At 37.9% G+C, this 19727-nt stretch overlaps 1 protein-coding gene across 1 annotated transcript in view; it reads left to right on the top strand.

The window, feature by feature from the left end:
* lamb1a (laminin, beta 1a) overlaps positions 1 to 19364 on the top strand; it is a 72926-nt gene extending 53562 nt beyond the window's left edge. Inside the window, exons 25-33 of the mRNA XM_052033675.1 lie at positions 1529 to 1713; positions 2167 to 2408; positions 2753 to 2956; positions 5196 to 5340; positions 7572 to 7779; positions 8403 to 8544; positions 10642 to 10818; positions 13689 to 13848; positions 17305 to 19364. Coding sequence (XP_051889635.1) covers positions 1529 to 1713; positions 2167 to 2408; positions 2753 to 2956; positions 5196 to 5340; positions 7572 to 7779; positions 8403 to 8544; positions 10642 to 10818; positions 13689 to 13848; positions 17305 to 17441 — 1600 coding nt within the window. The 3' untranslated portion in view covers positions 17442 to 19364. The remainder of the gene's footprint in view (positions 1 to 1528; positions 1714 to 2166; positions 2409 to 2752; positions 2957 to 5195; positions 5341 to 7571; positions 7780 to 8402; positions 8545 to 10641; positions 10819 to 13688; positions 13849 to 17304) is intronic.
* The last annotated feature ends 363 nt before the right edge of the window (positions 19365 to 19727 follow it).

Here is a 19727-nt window from a genome sequence, read left to right as displayed (position 1 = left end):
TTGTACAAGATTGAATGTCCTCATATGTGTTGGTCCAACATCAGTACATTTGCTTTGCAGTAGGAAAGGTAATGTCTGGCACCATTGGAATCCATTGATGAGAAATTAAAATGCATGATTAACTGAAGTATCCAAATACCCTTATTCCCTATTGTAAAATCATCATGTTGTACATCAAAAGTTGTAATGGAGATTCTTTTTCTAAGAGTTATACTGTTCCTTTACTGCAAGCTTCTAAAAGCAGAAGATTAAAGGGCTGTTTTGGGAATTGCTTGAATAAAACAAAATCTGAGCCAGCTGACATTTTAAATTTGGAAATCTTGGTTGATGTACAGCCATCTGTACACAAAATTTCATTTCATTATGTTAGTCTTTAGTTTATTCTACTTGTGGTCTGGCAGCATGTTGATTCAATCTGGAAATGTTATTGAGAGAAACCATCTGCAACACAGCTGTGAAGTAAAGTTTCATGCTTTTTACAAACATTTTTTGGCTTGATTTGACAATTGAGGCTCATGTTTGGTGTGTTGCGATTTAAAGGAAATCCTGGAGCAGAATATCTCAAGTTCCTCGGGTTATTTCTGCCTAGATTCAAAAAAAAAGAAAAGGTTGAAGGAAGAATATTAGGTATTCTGCAGCACATGACCTTCCCCCTTTTTTTTTTAAATGTACCCTCCAGCCACACAGACCACTCGCTGAACCTTTCATTCCTGTCCGTGCCTCGAGTCCATACAGGTACTTGTTGGTTTGGTCCACTGCGTCAGTTTGTTCTGTGCTATCATTTTTGTTACTGTGAAATTTGAAATACCATGCACTTAAGGTAAAGTGGCTTTATTTATTCTTAAGGCTTAATTATCTGAATGTGCAGTTTGGTATATTGAGGTTATTACAAATCCAGAGTCCAAAATCTACAGCTCCATCTTGAATATGCTTGAATATATTCAAAAATGGTTAGTCCTTTGGACTAGAGTTGCTGTCTCTGGGAATTGGATTCATTGAGAATGAATTAATAGTTGTATATTAAGAAGTTGGGATAGTGTGTGGATTGAATGAGAACCTGTAGTTAGTAGTGTCCTCAGTGGTAGTGGTCGGAAGTTTGGGTAATGCTGTCAGAGGAGCCAAGATTGAAAGCTGCAGTGAATTTTGGAGCAGGGACACATCCCATCCAATGTGCACTGGTGGTGAGGGAGAGATTTTTTTGGTTGGTAGATAAAGTACCGGACATGCAGGCTACTTTATTCTTGATGATGTTGAATTTGAGTGGAGTAAAAAGTCTCTCTTACTTTCAAAGTCTGAACTCTTTGAATGTCTTTTCCCATCCAAGTCAGTTACACGAAACCGTAGTCATAGTCATACAGCAGAGACCCCTTCAGTCCACCACATCCCTTCCTCTCTCTCAGTTTTGAGTTATGTACAAGAATATCAAAATCCCTCTGAACACTGGCTAAAAGTTTTGAGTCAAGAACTTTTATCAAATGCTACTCCTAAATGAAATAATGGTATTAAGCTTTAAAACTCTTGATTTTAGGAAAAAAGTGGCTGATCTTGCAAAAAAAGTGAATGGAATTGAATTGGATCTTGCAGCAACAGAAGACCGAAATAATGTGACTGCCACAGAACTAAATGGCCTTCAGAGTGAGACTGAGGGCTTAAAAGCCATTGTGAGTGAACTATCAGAGCGGTTGGAATACATTAAGAACTCCGATATCCATGGCAAGTAATTAATTACATTTTATGGAATTGTAATGTTACCCTCAAATGGAAAAATAACCTGCCCTGCACACGTGTGGTTGGTTTGCACTGAATTTCGAATGGTGTGCAGTGTCTTTAGAAATGCAAATCACCTAGCAAAACCCCAGCGAATGTTTAGATATTTCCGAATGTATCTGCTTTTCTAAACAGTTCTCCAGTATGTCTTTTGGTGTAAAATGTCATAATTTTTTCAAAGTATTGAGTTTAATATATCACACCATTAATTTCTATATTAGGCTACACTACTGTTGTTCACTTTAGCTGCGTAAAAAAAAAATTATTTGCCACAGTTCTGATTAGTTGAGATTAGATGTATCGCTTACAGACAGTACACCAAGTTTTCTGTTGCTCTGCAGAATTCACTTCTGCATTACTAAAGTATGATTTGATGTTTTCTAATCTTTACAATTTTAGGAGCCCTGGACAGTGTCCAGAAATACAGTAAACAATCTGTAGAGGCTGAAATACAAGTTAATGCTTCTACCACTGATCCTGACAATATATTACTGGAATCTTCCACCATTCGACATAAGGTGGATGAAATGATTTCACAGAGTGAGGAGCACTTTGAGGAACAGCAAAAGGAACATTCACAAAGTCTGGAAGAATTGGCCGAGAAATTGCAGAATCTAGATCTTTCACCATTAAGTGAAAAGGTACAGTATTTGTTTCTACACCTTCAGGGTGACTTTTAATATTATAAAACATGATGGGAATTCTAATCTGTTCTAACCAACCACTTCTAGTGATGCAGTGGAATAAGATTGTGTGAACATATCTGCAGTGATAGCAAGGTACATTTGTCAGACAATGCTAGTTCCTAGTAATTGAGTGCAGAATGGATGTACTCCATCTAAACTAGATGATTTAACCTTTCAGCATGGTGAATGCGACATTGATCTACTTGCTCTCTCGCTTCTAATTTTAATAATTTTTGATTAGATAAAAATGAGCTCTGCAGGGGTTAATTTGTATGAGCTAAACTTGTGTGTTTGTCCAGATTTGTGGGAGCCCTGCAGGAATATCTTGTGACGAAGCAAAGTGTGGAGGTCCAACCTGTCAAGCTGATGACAAAACCAGAAAGTGTGGAGGGCCTGGCTGTGATGGACTTGTAACTTTAGCTCATAATGCATGGCAGAATTCTATGGATTTTGATACAGAAATCCTAAATGCTTTGGCCGAAGTGGATCAGCTCTCTAAAATGGTATGTTTCTTTTCAGAAATTTAGTTGGAAAAATTAATGTGAATTTTTGAAGTAATTTGTAGCTTTGTTTTTCCATGATCATTATCCCAAGAACTTGATCCTTTTTGACAGTAAACCCTGCTTCAGTGGTCAGTAAGATACCAGTTGCTAATACAACACCAGTTTGTACCAATTCCAAAATCAAGACCACCAATGACATTCCACAGAAAAGTTGGAGTAAGATAAACACTTAGTTTGTGCATCACATACAAATAGTAATTGCTTAGTTATCTGTACTATACAATATAAAATTTCTGTGGGATTTGGCAAAGAAGAATAATATATAACCTGCCTTTAGTATAATTAGCTGGGTTGTTTGAATTTAGAGTTTGTACAAAGCTCTCATTATGTAATTCAATTTTAATATGATGGAAATCTCTATATATGAACAGATTTCAGAAATCAGCTCTGTGTTGGGTAATATTTTTAGTACAGAAGCAATGCACTGAGATCCCAGAAATTTGAAAGAAAAATGAAAATGTTGGGAATACTCCAAAGGTCCTGTAGCTTTGGAGAGACACAGGTCATTGGCCCATATCATTAACTTTCAACAGAACCTGATATAAGGTCACTGACCTGAGTTAAATCTCTCACTGCCTCCCCAGATACTGCCAGACATGCTAAGTATATCCTGAAGTTTATATTTTGCTCTTCTCCAGCATGATATAGCCCTGCTGATTGTGACTAGCTGCTTTCACCAGGCAATAAGCTTTTGAATTCCCACAGATGGCAAAGACAGAAGCGCTATTTGTATTGCATTAAGCAACTTTTGAGTACTTTTGGGTAGGCTGAGCTGGTCAATTTTTTGCATATCATCACAGTGGGATTGTCGCGGCTTCTCAGCAACGACAAAAATATTTGTGCAGTCTGTATGATGCAAGCAAAATATCCCAAAGTATTTCAAGAGTATTAGCAAACAAAATTTGATACTGAGATGCAAAGATATTTGGACAGAAAACTAAATCTTGTTCAGTGGTGGGTGTTAAGGAATTTCCAGCTTTAAGTGGGTCAAGGCAGGCTTTTGAGAAGTAATTTCAGAACTTGAGACCAGAGAGCTCTCGGTATGACCAAAAAAACATAAGCATAAGAGACCAGAATTGGAGGAGCTTAGAGACTTGGGTGTTTTAAGCTGAAGATGGAGAAATCAGAATCAGGTTTATTATCACTGACTTGTATGATGTGAAATTTGAGATTGAAAGCAAAAAATATGAATATTAAATTTCAAACATTACTTAACCAGAAATCAGCATGTTATTGAGCAAAGGACGAAGAAGGATAAAGCTCGTCAGGTGGTCAGCATAGGAAGCAGAGCAAAGACCTATTAGTGCTTTGAGCTTGGGCATCCATTGGTGAGACAGTGTGGCTGTAACTGCTTTTGTCCCACATCAGTTGGTATCTGTGATTAACAAAAATCTGCCAGTTCAGTATCAGTTGTGACTTAGTTTGTAGCGTTCTTGCATTTAAGTCAAAGAATGTCAGGTATTAGACCCACCCAAGATTTGAGCAGTAGAATCTCAGCTGATATTCCAGTTCTGTTTGGAGTGAGTGCAGCACAGTCAGAGGGACAATCTTTTGGAAGAGCCATTATTCAGAGACCCTGTCTGTACTCACACCTGGATGTAAGAGATCCCACAATACTATCTTGAAGAACACGAGTTACTCCTGACATTTGGGCAAATGTTAATCCCCTAATCGAGTGTGAAAACATTATCTCACCATTGTTGTTGGCGGGAGCTTGCTGTGTGGAAAGTTTGGTGCTGCATTTCCTACAGTGCAGTCATAACTGTTTCAAAAGTATTTTAGCTGCAAATGGCTGTCAGATATGATGGTGGACATAATTGCAAGTCATTTTCTTAAACTGCATTGAAAATTATAGGGAACACAGCAGGCAAACAGTTGGCTGAAGCACTTGGCAATAACAGGACTTGCTGATTAAGATGCAGATGATCTTCACTATGACTAAGAGATGATGCAGATTGTAATTGTGTTCTTTGCTGGGGATAAACCTTCCCCTGCCATAGTACCTGTTGTGGTTATAAAATCATACAAAATTTAGATACTGATTAACCTGCCAAAGTTTTGTTTTGTTGTGTTCCATATCCATTACAATTCCTGTGCAGCTGCAATTTTAACAGGTTTCTCTAGGTGTTCACTCGTTATACAAGGGGCACTGATGGCTAGTAATTATGTATTCCTGCAGGTCACTGATGCAAAGGTTAAAGCAGATGAGGCTAAATTAAATGCACAAAAAGTCCTGCAAAAAACAAATGCAACAAAGGAAAAAGTGGATAAGAGCAACGAAGATTTGAGAAATTTAATCAAGCAAATCAGAGAATTTCTTACACGTAAGAATTGAAACAACTTCTAATGTTGTACTACATTTATCTCTACATGATTATTTAAAATCACTGTCATAACTGTATAAGGAATAACCAAATGATCATTGAGTTTAGTGATATTAAAAAAGTTAAATTTGCTGTTGCTGTCCAGAAAACTAAAGCAGTCGATTTTAAAGATGTTTATTCATGATTATTTGCACAATATTCCTGATATATTCCACATATTGCAACCTTGAAATGTCTTTTATTAATTTCAGTAAGACTCATTCCATCTCTGGCCTTGTGACAATGTTTCTTTATCATGTTTTTTAAATGAATGGATTGCGTTTGTTCATACTTGTGACGTGGGAGGCCATTTCTGCCTATTGAGCCTATGTCAGTTCACAAAGCAGTCCCATTTCCCCACTAATTTTCTCTGGAACCTCACCTCCCATTTCTGCAACTCTTACTATTATTGTGCCTCTTCCCCCAACCCCAACATCAGATTCCTAGATTTTACATACTAGAGTCAATTCACAGTGATTAGTTAACCTAGCAACATGCATGTCTTGAGGAAACCCACATGGCCACGGGGAGAATATGCAATCTCCACACAACACTGGAGATCAAGACTGAGGAGCTGTGAGGCAGCACCTCCTGCCAGTTGTGCCACTCACTGTTATCCTTCATTAACTTGAAGGTGCAAAGCGAAATGGATAACAGTGCCAAACTGTTATTTCTTAATATATGGGGGTTAACTGGTTTGTTTGCTACTTCATTGGATGCAGTACTTCTGATAAGTAGAAAGTAAATTATTGTTGTACTTAGTTCCTCGATCCATGAATGTTATCAGTTGTTGGGATCCTGGAATGAAAAATACATAGCCCCAAAAGCAGGATTGCATATTGCCAAGTTTACTCAGCAATTTACTGATTGGGGATTTCCTATAACTGTGCCATATCTCTTGGAGCTAGCTACTTTGTACCATTCCTGTACCCTGACCTCAAGCCCCTTGTATTTTAACACAATTTTTCTCGATAAGACATTAAGTCTTTACAATCCTTTGCACAATTACAATACTTCCTTTTCATTCTTCTGATGTTCTTAAATTTATTGTTTGTGTATTGCCTCAACAACCTAAAGAAATTATTTCTCCTTTACCTGATCAAAATAACAATTTAGAAGTCCTTTTTTTTCAGATTTCTTTTCACTAAAACAAAGACATTTTAATCCTAATTAAAGCTGCTTATCCTAGGTATCATCTTAACACATTTGTTATACATGTTTTATAGTAATTATTTTCCCCAGATACCCAAAGCCAGACAATATTAACTGCAGTCCATCATTTGAATATGGTTTGTGTTGCCTCCTATTTAAAAAGCAAAGGACATGATGTGATGTACCATGATAATGTATTCAAAGCCCTCAAAATACCAACCCATAAAATGACCTTTAAGTCATATCCATACAAATATTTCCATTAACCTGCAATGAAGATTCTTGAATTGAAGGGCTTCTCTTGCAAGATTGTAGATGTCTCAAACTGAATAACACTTTTGAACATGTTCCAGTCACTAGTTAGAATACCTGTGTTATTGTTAATTGAGGCCATTTCCAAGAGAGGCTTTCATTGGGAACTTCTAAAAGTTGCCATTCTCTTCCATCTGTAGTGGAGGAACTAACGGTGGTGATGCTGCTCTTTTATCATACGAGTACAGCATCTTGGAAACGGATTGCAAGTAGTTAAAATCTACGTGGCATATTCACACAATATTTCAGTGTCTATATCCATTAGGCAGAAATAGTCGACATTTTGGAATTTTGAGTTTGCAAGATTTGTTATTAACGCCTTTACATATTTAGACAATTGATCATGACGTCCTTGAGAAGATGATAAACCTAAGAGGGTGCATTCATAAACAATTAAATTATAAAATTTTTTCATTTGTTTTATTGCAACCTTCTCCTTTAAGTGCAGCAATTTCAGTGAAACTTCTCTTTAGTGTAGAATTTTGTTGCAGTTGAAACAACTAGATTTATTTTTCACATTAAAGATCAAGTGTAGATGAATCAAGATCCAGCCGCAAAAGACAGCATTTTGGTCTTTCCTCAGTGACGTCCTGAAAGATAATTCCAGACTGATGAATCATATTTTGGGTTATCTTTTTTTGCAGCGACATATTGCACACCATTTTCCTTTAAAACATTAATTATTTAATCCAGAAGTATTTCAACAGGTTTATTTACTTCCCCTGCAGAGGATGGTGCTGATTTAGAGAGCATTGAAGCTGTTGCCAATGAAGTATTGAAATTAGAAATGCCAACTACTCCACAGCAGCTTCAGGACCTGACCAATGACATTCGTGTCCGGGTAGAGAGTCTGTCAGATGTAGAGGTGATCCTAAACCAGAGTGCAGCAGACATTGAAAGAGCAGAAACACTACTAGATGAGGCCAGGAGATCCAGGTAAGTCAAAATTGCTTTACCTACTAGCTACGTCCTTCATTTAAAATTAATATTTTCTACTGGTCCTCTCATCTTAACAGTATATTAAGCATACTCCTTCAAAGCCAGTGCAACATGCACAAAATGCTGGAGGAACTCAGCAGGTCAGGCAGCATCTACGGAGCGAAATAAACAGTCAACGTTTCAAGTCGAGACCCTTCATCAGGACTGGATAAAGGGTCTCAACCCGAAATGTCAACTGTTTATTTCCCTCCGTAGATGCTGCCTGACTTTCCGAGTTCCTCCAACGTTTTGTGTCTGTTGCTCCAGATTCCAGCATCTGCAAAACCTCTTGTCTTTCAAAGTCAGTAACTGATTTCCTAAATTCAATATGTTAATGTAATCTTTAATTTTTTTCAGTTGCTACCATCTGTCACCTAAAACCCAGTGGCTATCGGTATTCACATGAAAACCCACCTTACAAATTACTGGTTTCCTGGCATGTTGTTTGAAGTTCTTCATTTTAATGTATTTTGGACTGCTCAAACCTCCAGGAACTAATCCAATTAGATTAAAAACCCTACAATGGAAGTGATTATTTCTTTTTAAATGGAATGTCTCCCTTGCCCTCTATGCCTTTACAGAATTCGTGCAACAGATCTTAAAGTCTCAGCTGATCGTGTAAAGGAGGCCTTGCATGAAGCTGAAAGGGCACAAAATTCAGCAACAAAGGCCATCAAACAGGCTAATGAAGACATTGAGGGAACACAAGATCTTCTGACTTCAGTATGTGACTATTTATGCAATATGCCGATACTTAAGTTGTGATCACTATAGTACAGCTTCAGATATCCTTGAAACATTAAATCAGATCTCAGTTTTACTGTAGTCTTAATATTCATTGGTCCGAAGTGACCACAATCATCTGTTCATGTCAGTTTATTAATGTTTCCTCCATCTCGCTTTGCATGGAAATAAGATAAACCTTTTTTAAACAATCTTTATCAGTCATTTGACATTCTTTCACAGCAATGATGTATTGTTTGTTTTTTTTGTCAGCAAAAATTGTTGATCTTTCTTTTCTCTTTTGTGGACATTGGTGCTAATCTGTGAGAAATGAATAATTTATTGTAATTCAATTTTCCCTCACTTCACAGCCCCAAAAATTGGATTCTTACAAATGTACTGTTTCCTTTTGAATAAATCTTGACAACATCATACTTGCTGTAGATACAAAGTTAATGTTGTCAGTGAGTTGTTTGGATGTTGTAGCTGAGTTGGACTAATATGGCTCTGTAAACTTAGATAGAACATTACAAAATAATGATCACGATTGGGAATCCTGAGTGGATTACTGTGGTCATCCACAGTCCAGACATACTGAGGGTATTTGCAGTGCCCCCAGCTGAATTGACAATCCACACATACCAGGAATCTGAGAGTTTCATGGTCTGGACAGCTCATATGAGGTGTGGAATCCACCCACCAAGCCATGGAAAGGATTTAGGAATTTACCTTTTGAGCTGGCTGAAATATTTGTTAAATAACCATTCTTCAAAAGTGGCTACAAATTAGAAATTTAGTTTTCTCGTTAGGATTTTGTTCTAGAATTGTATTTAATCCCTGTCAGATTCAATTAAATGTGTTAAATCGCCATGATTCTGTCGTCTGATACTTGTGAATTTAAAGCTAACCCCAGAGCACTAAGCTGGGTGCTGATGTTGTAGTCTGAAGAGTCTTTGAACTGTCTTTTGTAGGTTCATGTTTCCTGATAAAATGCCGGTATTTCATTCATTGCCTGCAGCTGCATTGCCATTTGTATCAACAAAATAGTCCAAGCTCACTCCAAGGCACTGTGACTTCTGTGATTAGATCAAAGAACAAGAGCAAAGTTAACTATTACAGACTCCTAAGTGCATATTTGTTTGACAGCAAATGCACAGTGTAATCTATTCCAATTAAAACTGTCTTTTATCTCTGTCTCATCTTCAGTTTTAGCATGTGGCTTTGTCTGCTTCAATAATCCATTCATGCTTGCAGACAGACAACTGTTTGTTTAAACTTATCTAAATGAAATGTAAAACAAATCTAACTAATGGCAAAGAAAGTAGCAAAGAATTGAAAAGTCCATGGGTATTGCAACAAAATGTCCTGCAAGTTTGCATACATAACAAATCAATGTTACAGGGTTAATAGAATTTGTTGCACTTGGGTTAGCTATATTAAGGAAGATTGATTTAACTACATAATGCTAATAGTGGATGCAGACTAACCTTGTATTCAATCTCTGATTTGCCCAGAATTTGTATTTATCTGAAGCTACTAAATTTTCCAGATCATTACATTCTCAGTTCCTTTCATTCTTCTTTCGTATGACACGATAAGCCTCCCACTCGTATGTCCAGCCTGTGAAACCACAGTGACCTGAGAAATGAGGTGCCACCATCTACACCTTGATAGGCTGGTTGAAATGCTTGGTTTGGGACTTAAGGCCACTGTTACATGTGTTGTTACATGCAAACTGTCATTTGTTGGAGCAGCTGGCCACAACGTCCATAGCTTTGTGGAAGGCAGTATATTGTCTTTGGAAGAAGACAAAACCAGGAGTCTTCCTTAGTTCAGTGACAAGGTGTTTCTTCCCTGTCCCACAGTTCCTTCCGCCTGGATAATGGGTTTGTGAAGGTTCCTGTTACTGTCTGTTGGAAAAACTTGTCAAAAACGAGACCAGATCTTTACACACCAGAAGTATTATCTGACTGAAAATGTGTTGATTGATATAGTGTTGAACTGTTGCTTCTAAGTTACAATGGCAGGAAATGAATTGTGCTTGCATTATATGTTTGTACTATCCTGTAAATTTTTGTCTCTTTGAATACATTTTAGATTGAATCTGAGACTGTTGCATCAGAACAAAGTCTCAACAATGCTACTGTACGCTTAGCACGGATTGAAAAAGATATTAATGAACTAAAGCAAAAGACTGCTGACAATACAAATGCTGCAGAAAACATAGGAGAAACAGCAGAGAGAGTAAAGCAGGCTGCAACTGAGGCCAAACAGGTAGGCATTAATTTGCATATAAATATTTGTATGGAACTCTAGAATTTCCCAAAATGCTTTAAGCGAAATTTGGAACCAATTTTTGTTGTGAGTATTCATTAATTGAGAGGAATGTTAGCCAGGAAATTTAACTACCTTCTTTAATCCAATGGTATCTCTGAGTTCTTCAGGTTTACCTGATAGGATCCAGTCTTGATGGATCTGGTCTTGAATCTTGTATGAATTACTACAATTAACACTGCTGCTTTCATTCAACTAGAATTAACATTTAAACTGGAAAATATTTTACTGGCCTGTTGAGTTTTAAAAATGGTATTGCATTAATTATTTGCTAATTATGGCCTACTATAGAAATCACTATTACTGACTCTATCATGTTTTCCTCATTTTAGAGGGGTAGTTGGTATTTCAGAATAAGTATTTGCATGCTGTATCTATTGGTTCCCTTATTTTCTTCCTGCTGAGTTTTATCTAAACACCTGTTTTTTCTCATCTTAGATGCTTTATACTAGTTATCAGTTTGGTTGATCTTTTTGGTGTCTGTTCTGGTGCCTGGATATCGTTACCTGAATGGGAGCACTTTTGCCTCAGACAAATATTACATTCAAGTCCAAACTCTCAGATCTCAGCATAATACAGAAGTTTTCGTCTTAATTGATGAGAATATTGCATTGTTGACTATATTACCTTTCCAATTGGGTGCTAAGCTGAGTTTGTGTCTGCCTGAAAATGAATATGATTGATCCAACAGTTCAATTTAAAGTGGAGCAGCAGTGTTTGTGGTTTTGTGGCCTATATTTGTTCTTCATCTGGCATCAAACAATTTATCTAATCATATGGATCTACAAACAATGATACTTGCTTTTCTGTTGCTATAACAGTAACTATACTTAGCAGATACTGAGGTATCCTCCTCAAGTGCTTTGGATGTCCAGAAAATATGCAAGCTGCTGAAAAAATGGAAGTCCTTTACTTTCTATTTTCTCCTTTTCAAGAAACCTGATAGTTAACAAAATTGCTGAGCATTTACAATTTTCCTTTTTCTGGGGCTGCCCAGTGCTCCTTTTTAAAGATTGGTTGGAAAGTAGTTATACAAGACCAATGCCATCTTATGATAAAGAACATGAAATAAGAGAAGCAGTTGTCCATTGAGACCCTTGAGGCTGCTCTACCATTAAAATAGGAGTATGGCTGAACTTCGAGCTTGAACATTTTTCCTGTACTATCTTCATGTCACTTGATTTCTTTTAAATATCCAGATATCTATGAAAAATGCAAGCAATGATCAAGGCACCATAGTCCTTTGGGGTAATGAATTACAAAGATACAACATCTTCAGGAAGGAATTACTCCTCATCTTTTGTTTTAAGTGGCCTGTCCCTTATTTTGAGACAGTGACCTTCAGTTCAAGATTCCTTGGCCAACTTCCTGCACCCACCCTACCACGTCATCTAAGAATTATTTGTTTCAATTGGATGTACTCATTCTTCTAAACTCTGGAGAACAGCCATCTCAATCTTTTTGACAACTCCAGAATATCATTAGTACAATGTGAACTGTAAACTCTGACAGTCATTTGTTTTCCTCCTCCCCACCCCCCAACTCCCAGCACTGGGAATGCCCTGCAACTATTCTGTGACACCTTTGAGCCTGGCATCAAGGAGGCAACACATATTCTGGATTAGTGTCTTTGGCTGCAGGAGTGCCTGTCTACTTCTCCTCTCCCACCCCGCCCCACCCCCACCCCTCCGATCAAGTCTCCTACTGTTATTGTCCTAGACTCTGACTGCAAAAACCAAAGGAACATTCCCAGAGGAAGTGTTTCTCAACATGGAAAGCTGATTCTGGAGTGAGATGCACTCCAGGGCTTCCCTGCCCTTCATGCCTGTCTCCCTTCCATCACATAGTGGGCACCAAATACCTCTGACTGTATTTCTTCAAGCTTGTAGGATGACCACCTCTGAAAATGTGCTAGTCACAGAGCTCAGTCTAGTGTGCATACAGAAAGCTTTGAAAGCTGGTCAAGCTGAGTGTGGGCATTTCCTGCAGATGGGTCATTAACACTGAAGGAGCATCGAGTAATTTTCACGTGCTGCAGGCCATTCAACACTTGGGACCTGGCTCCTCTGCCGTTCTTGTAATTACTTTTTTTAAAAAAAAGCCTTTTAACATAAAATGTAATCCAAATAGAAAATCTCATTAGGTTAGTTGCCCTCTTAATTAAAGATGTTACTGATCACCTTGTCATTATCTTAAACTGTTTAAAACTTAATAGTAGTGGAAATGCTTACCTGCCCCAATGTCCCAATCGACAGCCTCACTTCTGAAACACCATGTCATCCCATATCACCCCCAATTCTGCAAGTGGTCTCCATATGGTGATGAGCTCACAGGTAGGCTCTCTGTGAGTCAGTGTCACTGCAGACCCCACTCACTTTGTGCCAGTTGCTGCTTCATGTGCTCTTGCCAATGAGTTTTTTTACATTCCTGGAGAAGATCCTGTGGTCAGTTTTAAAGTTTATTACTAGTTTACGTTCATTCTATTTCCCTTCCTTTTATCAGTTTCTTTCTGAATTCTATAATACTCCTAATCCTCAGGCTTACTGCTTTTCTGACAACTTTATAAGCCTTTTTCTTTAATACCATCCTTTAATTTCTCTTGCAATCTATGGTTCATCCATTGTTCCAGTTGCATTTTTGTGCCTTATTATATTTGTTGTAAATCATGTATTATTTCCTCAAAGGGTATGACACTCGACAGGAAATGGCTGGCATTTAATATAGCTTCCCAAACGAGTTGTCCCCCAAAACCAGTTGCCTATCCATTGTGAGTGGTTTACTGTACCTAACAAGGCTGTTTTTAAACCTAGGTTCTTGACACTGTCCTTAAAGAAAAGTACGGTATTGTAGAAGACACCATTGAAAAAAAATCAGATGCGGCTTCTGATGCTCAAAAGAAAGCAAAGATGTTGCAAAGCGAGGCTGAATCGTTGTTAGCAGATGCAAGCCGGAAGCTGGAGTTATTGAAAAGTAAGTACTGGACTGAATGTGACGTGTGTGGTAGAGTAACACAAATGTAAACCAAAAAGCTTCTCGCAGAAATTAAATTTAATTTGGAATTATACTTGATATCGTAAACTATTGTAATGAGTAGAATGGAGTTTGGCCCAGCTGTTCAATATGACTAATACTCTGCTTGTTTCTGGCAGAAATAACAGAAGCTACCCAGCCAAAATCTCAACGAAATACTCAAATATTCTCGTAGTTGCTCTTCAAAAGGATAGAAACTTGTCCAGATTGAATTTTTCAGTCAGTGCTGAGTACCCAGAGAAGCAGGGGAAAGCTGTGTCGGGGATGTTGGCTCATACACAAATTCCTTGTTTATGGCAGAGCACTCAATTAAAACTCCATTAATCTGGTACCCTCGGGACGGTGCCGTTTGAATAGATTATCGGGACTATTGGTTATTATTTCTATTAATACTCCAACACACTTAAATTGACATTTTTGAAATGTTACAGTAAAATAACAAACTTGCTTGGTTCATGGGAAGATTTAAAAGAGCAGATGGGAACCAGGGCCCTGGTGAACCAGATACTGAGCCATCAGCAACCCCGAATACTTGGATAATGGATTATTGGAAGTTTACTGTACTGCCGTTCAAATTTGAAGTGACAGTTCATTAGACTTAACACATCAGTAAAGGCTTTTTGTTATGTTTGGATAAAATTTGCAATTTAAACATTGTTCTGACTTGAACAGAATAATTTTGATCTCCACCAACTGCAGAAAAACTGATAAGCAGCGATCTGACCATTCAGAAATCCTGATGGTTCGGCACCTGGGCCCTCCTGTTGCGTCAGGGCCTTGGTTCCCATACTTTTTTTTAACCTTACTGGGGTTCACTGTGAAGTTTCTTAAAATACAGTATAACATCTGGAAAAACTAAAATATGTTAGTATATTAAGGTTGATTAACGTCCAACAATCCAGAAAATCTGCTGGTCTGGCACCATCAAAGGTACGAGTGTGCCATATTTTCAGATTTTACTATGGTGTTAATGTAATTCGTAAATTGAACTGTTAGTATACTGGCAAAAGATTATCAGTTAGTGGTGCTGAAAATCAGTAACTTTAGCATTTTGCACAAGATCCTTTCTGCATTGCTTTCTGCTGGAGTCTTGATGTCTGCCAGCCATTGAAGGTCACTTGACTATCCCAGATCTTTCAATTCTCTCCTTGGTAACATCATGTTTTAGAAATATTGCTGTTTATCGATTATAGCTGTGTTCAATACCATCACCCTCTCAGTATTAATTACCAAGCTCCTAAACCTGTGACTCTGTACCACCCTCTGCAATTGGATTCTCTACTTCCTCACTGGGAGACCACAGTCAGTACAGATCTGTGATGACATCTCCTCATTGACAATCAACACAGATACATCTGAAGGATGTGTGCTTAGCCCACTGCTCTACTTTCGCTACACTCATGACTGTGTGGCTGAGCACAGCTCAAATGCCATTAATAAATTCACAGATGACACGACTGTTGTTGGTAAAATCTCAGATGGCAACGAGGAGGCGTACTACAGGAGTGAGATAGACTGGCTGGTTGAGTAGTGTCACAATAACCTTGCACTCAACGTCAGCATGACCAAGGAATTGATTGTGGACTTCAGGGAGGGGAACTCAGGAGAAACACACTAGCCTTCATTGAGGGGTAAGTGGTGGAAAGTGTGAGCACCTTCAAGTTCCTGAGACCAACACATTAATGCAATCATGAAGAAGGTACATCAATGACTCCTTTAAAAGTTTGAGGAGATTTGGAATGTCACCAAAGGCTCTTGCAAATTTCTATAGATGTACGATGGAGAGCATTCTGACGGTTGCATCACAACCTGGTATGGAGGCTCCAGTGCACAGGATCTCGAGGCTGCAGAAGCTTGTAGAATCAGCCAGCTCCGTCACGGGCACAACCCTCCCTGCCATCGAGGACATCTTCAAGAGGCAGTGCCTCAAGAAGGCAGCATCCATCATTAAGGACCCTCACCAGCCAGGACATGCCCTCTTCTCATTACTACCATTAGGGAGGTGGTACAGGAACGCCTACACTCAATGATTCAGGAACAGCTTCTTCCCGTCATCAGATTTCTGAACAGTCCGTGAACACTGCCTCATTATTCCTTTTTATCTTTTATATTTATTTTGTAATTTATAATAATTGACTGCACTGTACTGCTGCCACAAAACAATACATTTCATGTAATATAAGAGTGATAATAAACCTGATTCTGATTATTGAACACAGCCAGGCAAGACTGAATTTCAGTCTCTTCAATCCTGTTAAAAGTTATTGGGTAAGTAATATCTAAACCAAGTTCTTTTTCTGCAGATTAATCATGGCTGGAATTTATTAGCCTTCATATTTGACTTCTGCTGCAGGCTATCCAGATCTTGGCACATGGTAACAATTAACCTGAGCGATCAAATCTTTGATTTACTGTAGCTGAACAATACACAGCATTTCTTTGACCATTTTGAAAAGCACATGTGAACCTTCTTTCAGAAATCAGAAGAGTCCATGTATGCTAGTAGCGTACAATCTTTCAGCAGAGAGGGCCTTATTAACAATTCACATCACTTTGGAGGGTCACTTGCATGCATGCAGAATTCCAACCTTCCTGAGAGGTCCCTGTAGTTGTCATTTTGACCACATTCCAAAGCTGGAATTGTCATAGCCACTCCATTTACTTCATCAAAGTTATGAGGGAGAAAGATTAACATTTTTAAAATTCAAGTTATTTCACTAAAAAATTTTTAGTTTTTAAATATTTTACAATGTCGAAGTTTTGATGGTTTAGTTGGTGGGGCAATGGCTTAAACTGTCTGTTGAAGTATTTTTATGGGTTTGTCTTTGACTTCTGTGCTGTGCAGGACTTCACCATTCACCCTGCATTGGTGCTGATATGTGGCTAGAAGAGGCATTTGCACCAAACCTACAGACCAGATGTCCTTGTCAACCCCTCCCAAACTGCTCTCTCTATTGTACACTTGATCTTTATCTAGCCCCCTCATCCCACCAGTTAGGGTGGGTGAGTTGAGGACTGAGGGGTAATAATTGTTACAGCTTCCAATTGGCTGGCATAGTTTATCAGGGGTGATTAACACATTCGTGTGTTTCACATCCATAACCCTAGTTTGAAGGCGGCTGGGGAACGTTGTTTGAGCACCAACCTTCTATTCCAAACAAATTTAAGTGTCTCAGTCTAACCTGAAGCCTTTATTGCTTTTTCACCTGGATACTATTGGTGGTAAATTATTTGGTTGTGGTTATAATGGCAACTTTTAAAATTGATTTTCTTATCAGTCAATTTATAACTATTGTATTAGATACTGAAAACTGTGGTACAAAATCCAACTGAATAGCAAATGTGCAGCCAGACCAAAATCTCAAAATCAATTTTCAAATATTTTGTCTTCAACAGAACTGGAAAAAAGCTACGAAGAAAACCAAAAAGCCTTGGAGGAAAAAGCACAACAGTTGGTAAAACTGGAAGATGATGTACGCACATTGCTACAGACAATCAGTCAGAAAGTTGCTATCTATAGTACTTGTTTATAATGAGGATCATTTCACTGACAACTACAAATTTAAAGTTGCCTGTCAGTACTCTACTAATGCTGAAGAACAATCGATTCCCAGCCTAATTTTTTAAAAATAATGTATTAAAAAGTGCATCTTTTACTCCAAGCACTTTATGTTCAGTAGAAGTTAATGTTTAAAATATAAAATGCAATCTAAACTCAGTATTTTTGTAGTATTCATTTTTAGAAACTAAATTCAATGAAGTAAAAAAATTGAAGTGTAGCCAACTTTTTTGTAGCCAATGTTTAACCCATTTATTGCCATCACACTAGATGTGACATGGATTTAGTAACCATTTGAATAATAAATGCTTTTCTTTTAAAGTAGTTTGTGTAGGAATTACACACTACTGACAATTTATTTACATGAGCAAAAAAGTCATTGTCACAAGAGAAATCAGTCTTCTGGAAGCATTTCAGTGGAAAAGACACTGCACCTTTTAATAGAGGGAGGACAAGGGCTATATTCTACTTCTACACTGAAACTGCCATTTACTAACTACCATTGCAGTCATAAACCTGAGCAAACCCTGAGGCTATTGTTTGAAAACATTACAACTAATCTGGAAGTAATGCTATGTATGGGTGGCAACACCAAGCCCAAGAACAGACTTAAACAAAGTCCTTAACTATTTTGCCAATTTTTAAAAAGGAAAAGACATGCTATGAATAGTTTAGCATGTCAGGCAGCAGCTGTGCAGAGAGAAACAGTTATGAGCATGTATTTGAAAATTTCTTTCATGCTGATTCAGGGGCTCTGGAGTGTACAGTGCCATCTCTGCTTAATTTGGAGTTGCAGTCTCAGAAGAAGAATTGGGGGTGGAAGAACTATCATAGGATTTACAGAATATGGAATGAGAAGACCAAAAATGTACAGTTGATTAACATTTTTAAAAAGGGAAGTAGAACAACTGATGACCTGCTCACCCTGAACACAGCCACATTATCTTGTGCACTTTTCCTCTGCTCTTCTGCCTCTATTTCCTACTTTTTCCTCCAGCAGAAACAACACACTTAAGTTTAGGGCAGCTGTTTACTCTGCTCCTTTTAAATCACCAGGCCCATTCTTTGCAACTCTTACACTATCTGCTGGAAGGACTAAAGGCATTGGAACTAAATAAATACTGAGGATTGGATTTTGATGTTAAAGACATCGACTTATTTTTAAAATTTTTCTAGTCACAGCCTTGACTCTAATTGCCCTCTGGCACTCAAATGCCTCTATTGAGCTCCTTCTTCCCTACATTCTAAATCTGTTTTTTTTTACAAAAGTGATTACTTCCAGGGTCTGCATATACACATCCAGGCTGAAGATTTCAATGACTTCTAAGGAATGTACTGTTTGTATAATTAACTTTTTTGTACATTCATTCTGACAATGGATCTGATTGAGGATACACTGAAAAAATACTTTCCATGCACATCTGCTACACTTAGTATAACTTTCCCAATATTTCAAAGGAATGCTCCAGGATGTGGTTTTTCAGGTCTGTCCTTCGAGACCTCATGAGGAAAAAAAAACATCAATCACATACAAGTTGTGCCTAACTTTTGCAAGAAAGTTCTGACTGGGTTTGGCTGAGTTGTCTAAGTTGGTGCTTTAAGGGAGGTAACTTGGGTGATTGAACTTCATGTTCGTTTCCTATCAAACGGAGATCTAATTACACCAAAGATGCTGTTCTGAAAAACTTATGCTGCGGAATAAACCAAACAACTACTCTATCATGGTTGGCCTCAGATGGCAAAAAGTTCAAGCTTCTCATTCAAGCACAATTACAAATATTGGATCACATTCCTGAAAAATACCAATTGCTTTTTAAAAACAAAAATGGTGAGTTCTGACCATTGCAGAAACAAATCAAGTGTATAATTTCACTTATGTTTTCAGATGAATTATCCTAAAGTTCAATGAAAGCCAATTTGGGAAAAATAACCCAAAGGACAAAGCAAAGCAACAGGAATTTCAAAGAACTGCTCTTAATAATAGTGTTTAGTTTTAAACTTAAACCTTGGGATTTCCACAGACATTTGGAAGAATAAAACAGTGATAAGTAATCAGTGTCAAACAAGATGCTCAAAAACTTGGTCTACTGCTTGATTTTTGTTTCCCCACTACAAATTAACTAAGCAATTAAGTAAAAACTGGCCCCTCTTTTGCTAAACACATCAGTATTTTGAGTGATGGTACAGTGAGCCCACAATTGGACTATGTTGGTTCCACTTTGGGTTGCTCAAATGTCATCATCTGACTCCTCGATCATTC

This window comes from Pristis pectinata, chromosome 19 (genome assembly GCF_009764475.1).
Source record: "Pristis pectinata isolate sPriPec2 chromosome 19, sPriPec2.1.pri, whole genome shotgun sequence".
Taxonomy (NCBI): Eukaryota; Metazoa; Chordata; class Chondrichthyes; order Rhinopristiformes; family Pristidae; genus Pristis; species Pristis pectinata.
This window is presented reverse-complemented; position numbering and strand designations above follow the sequence as displayed.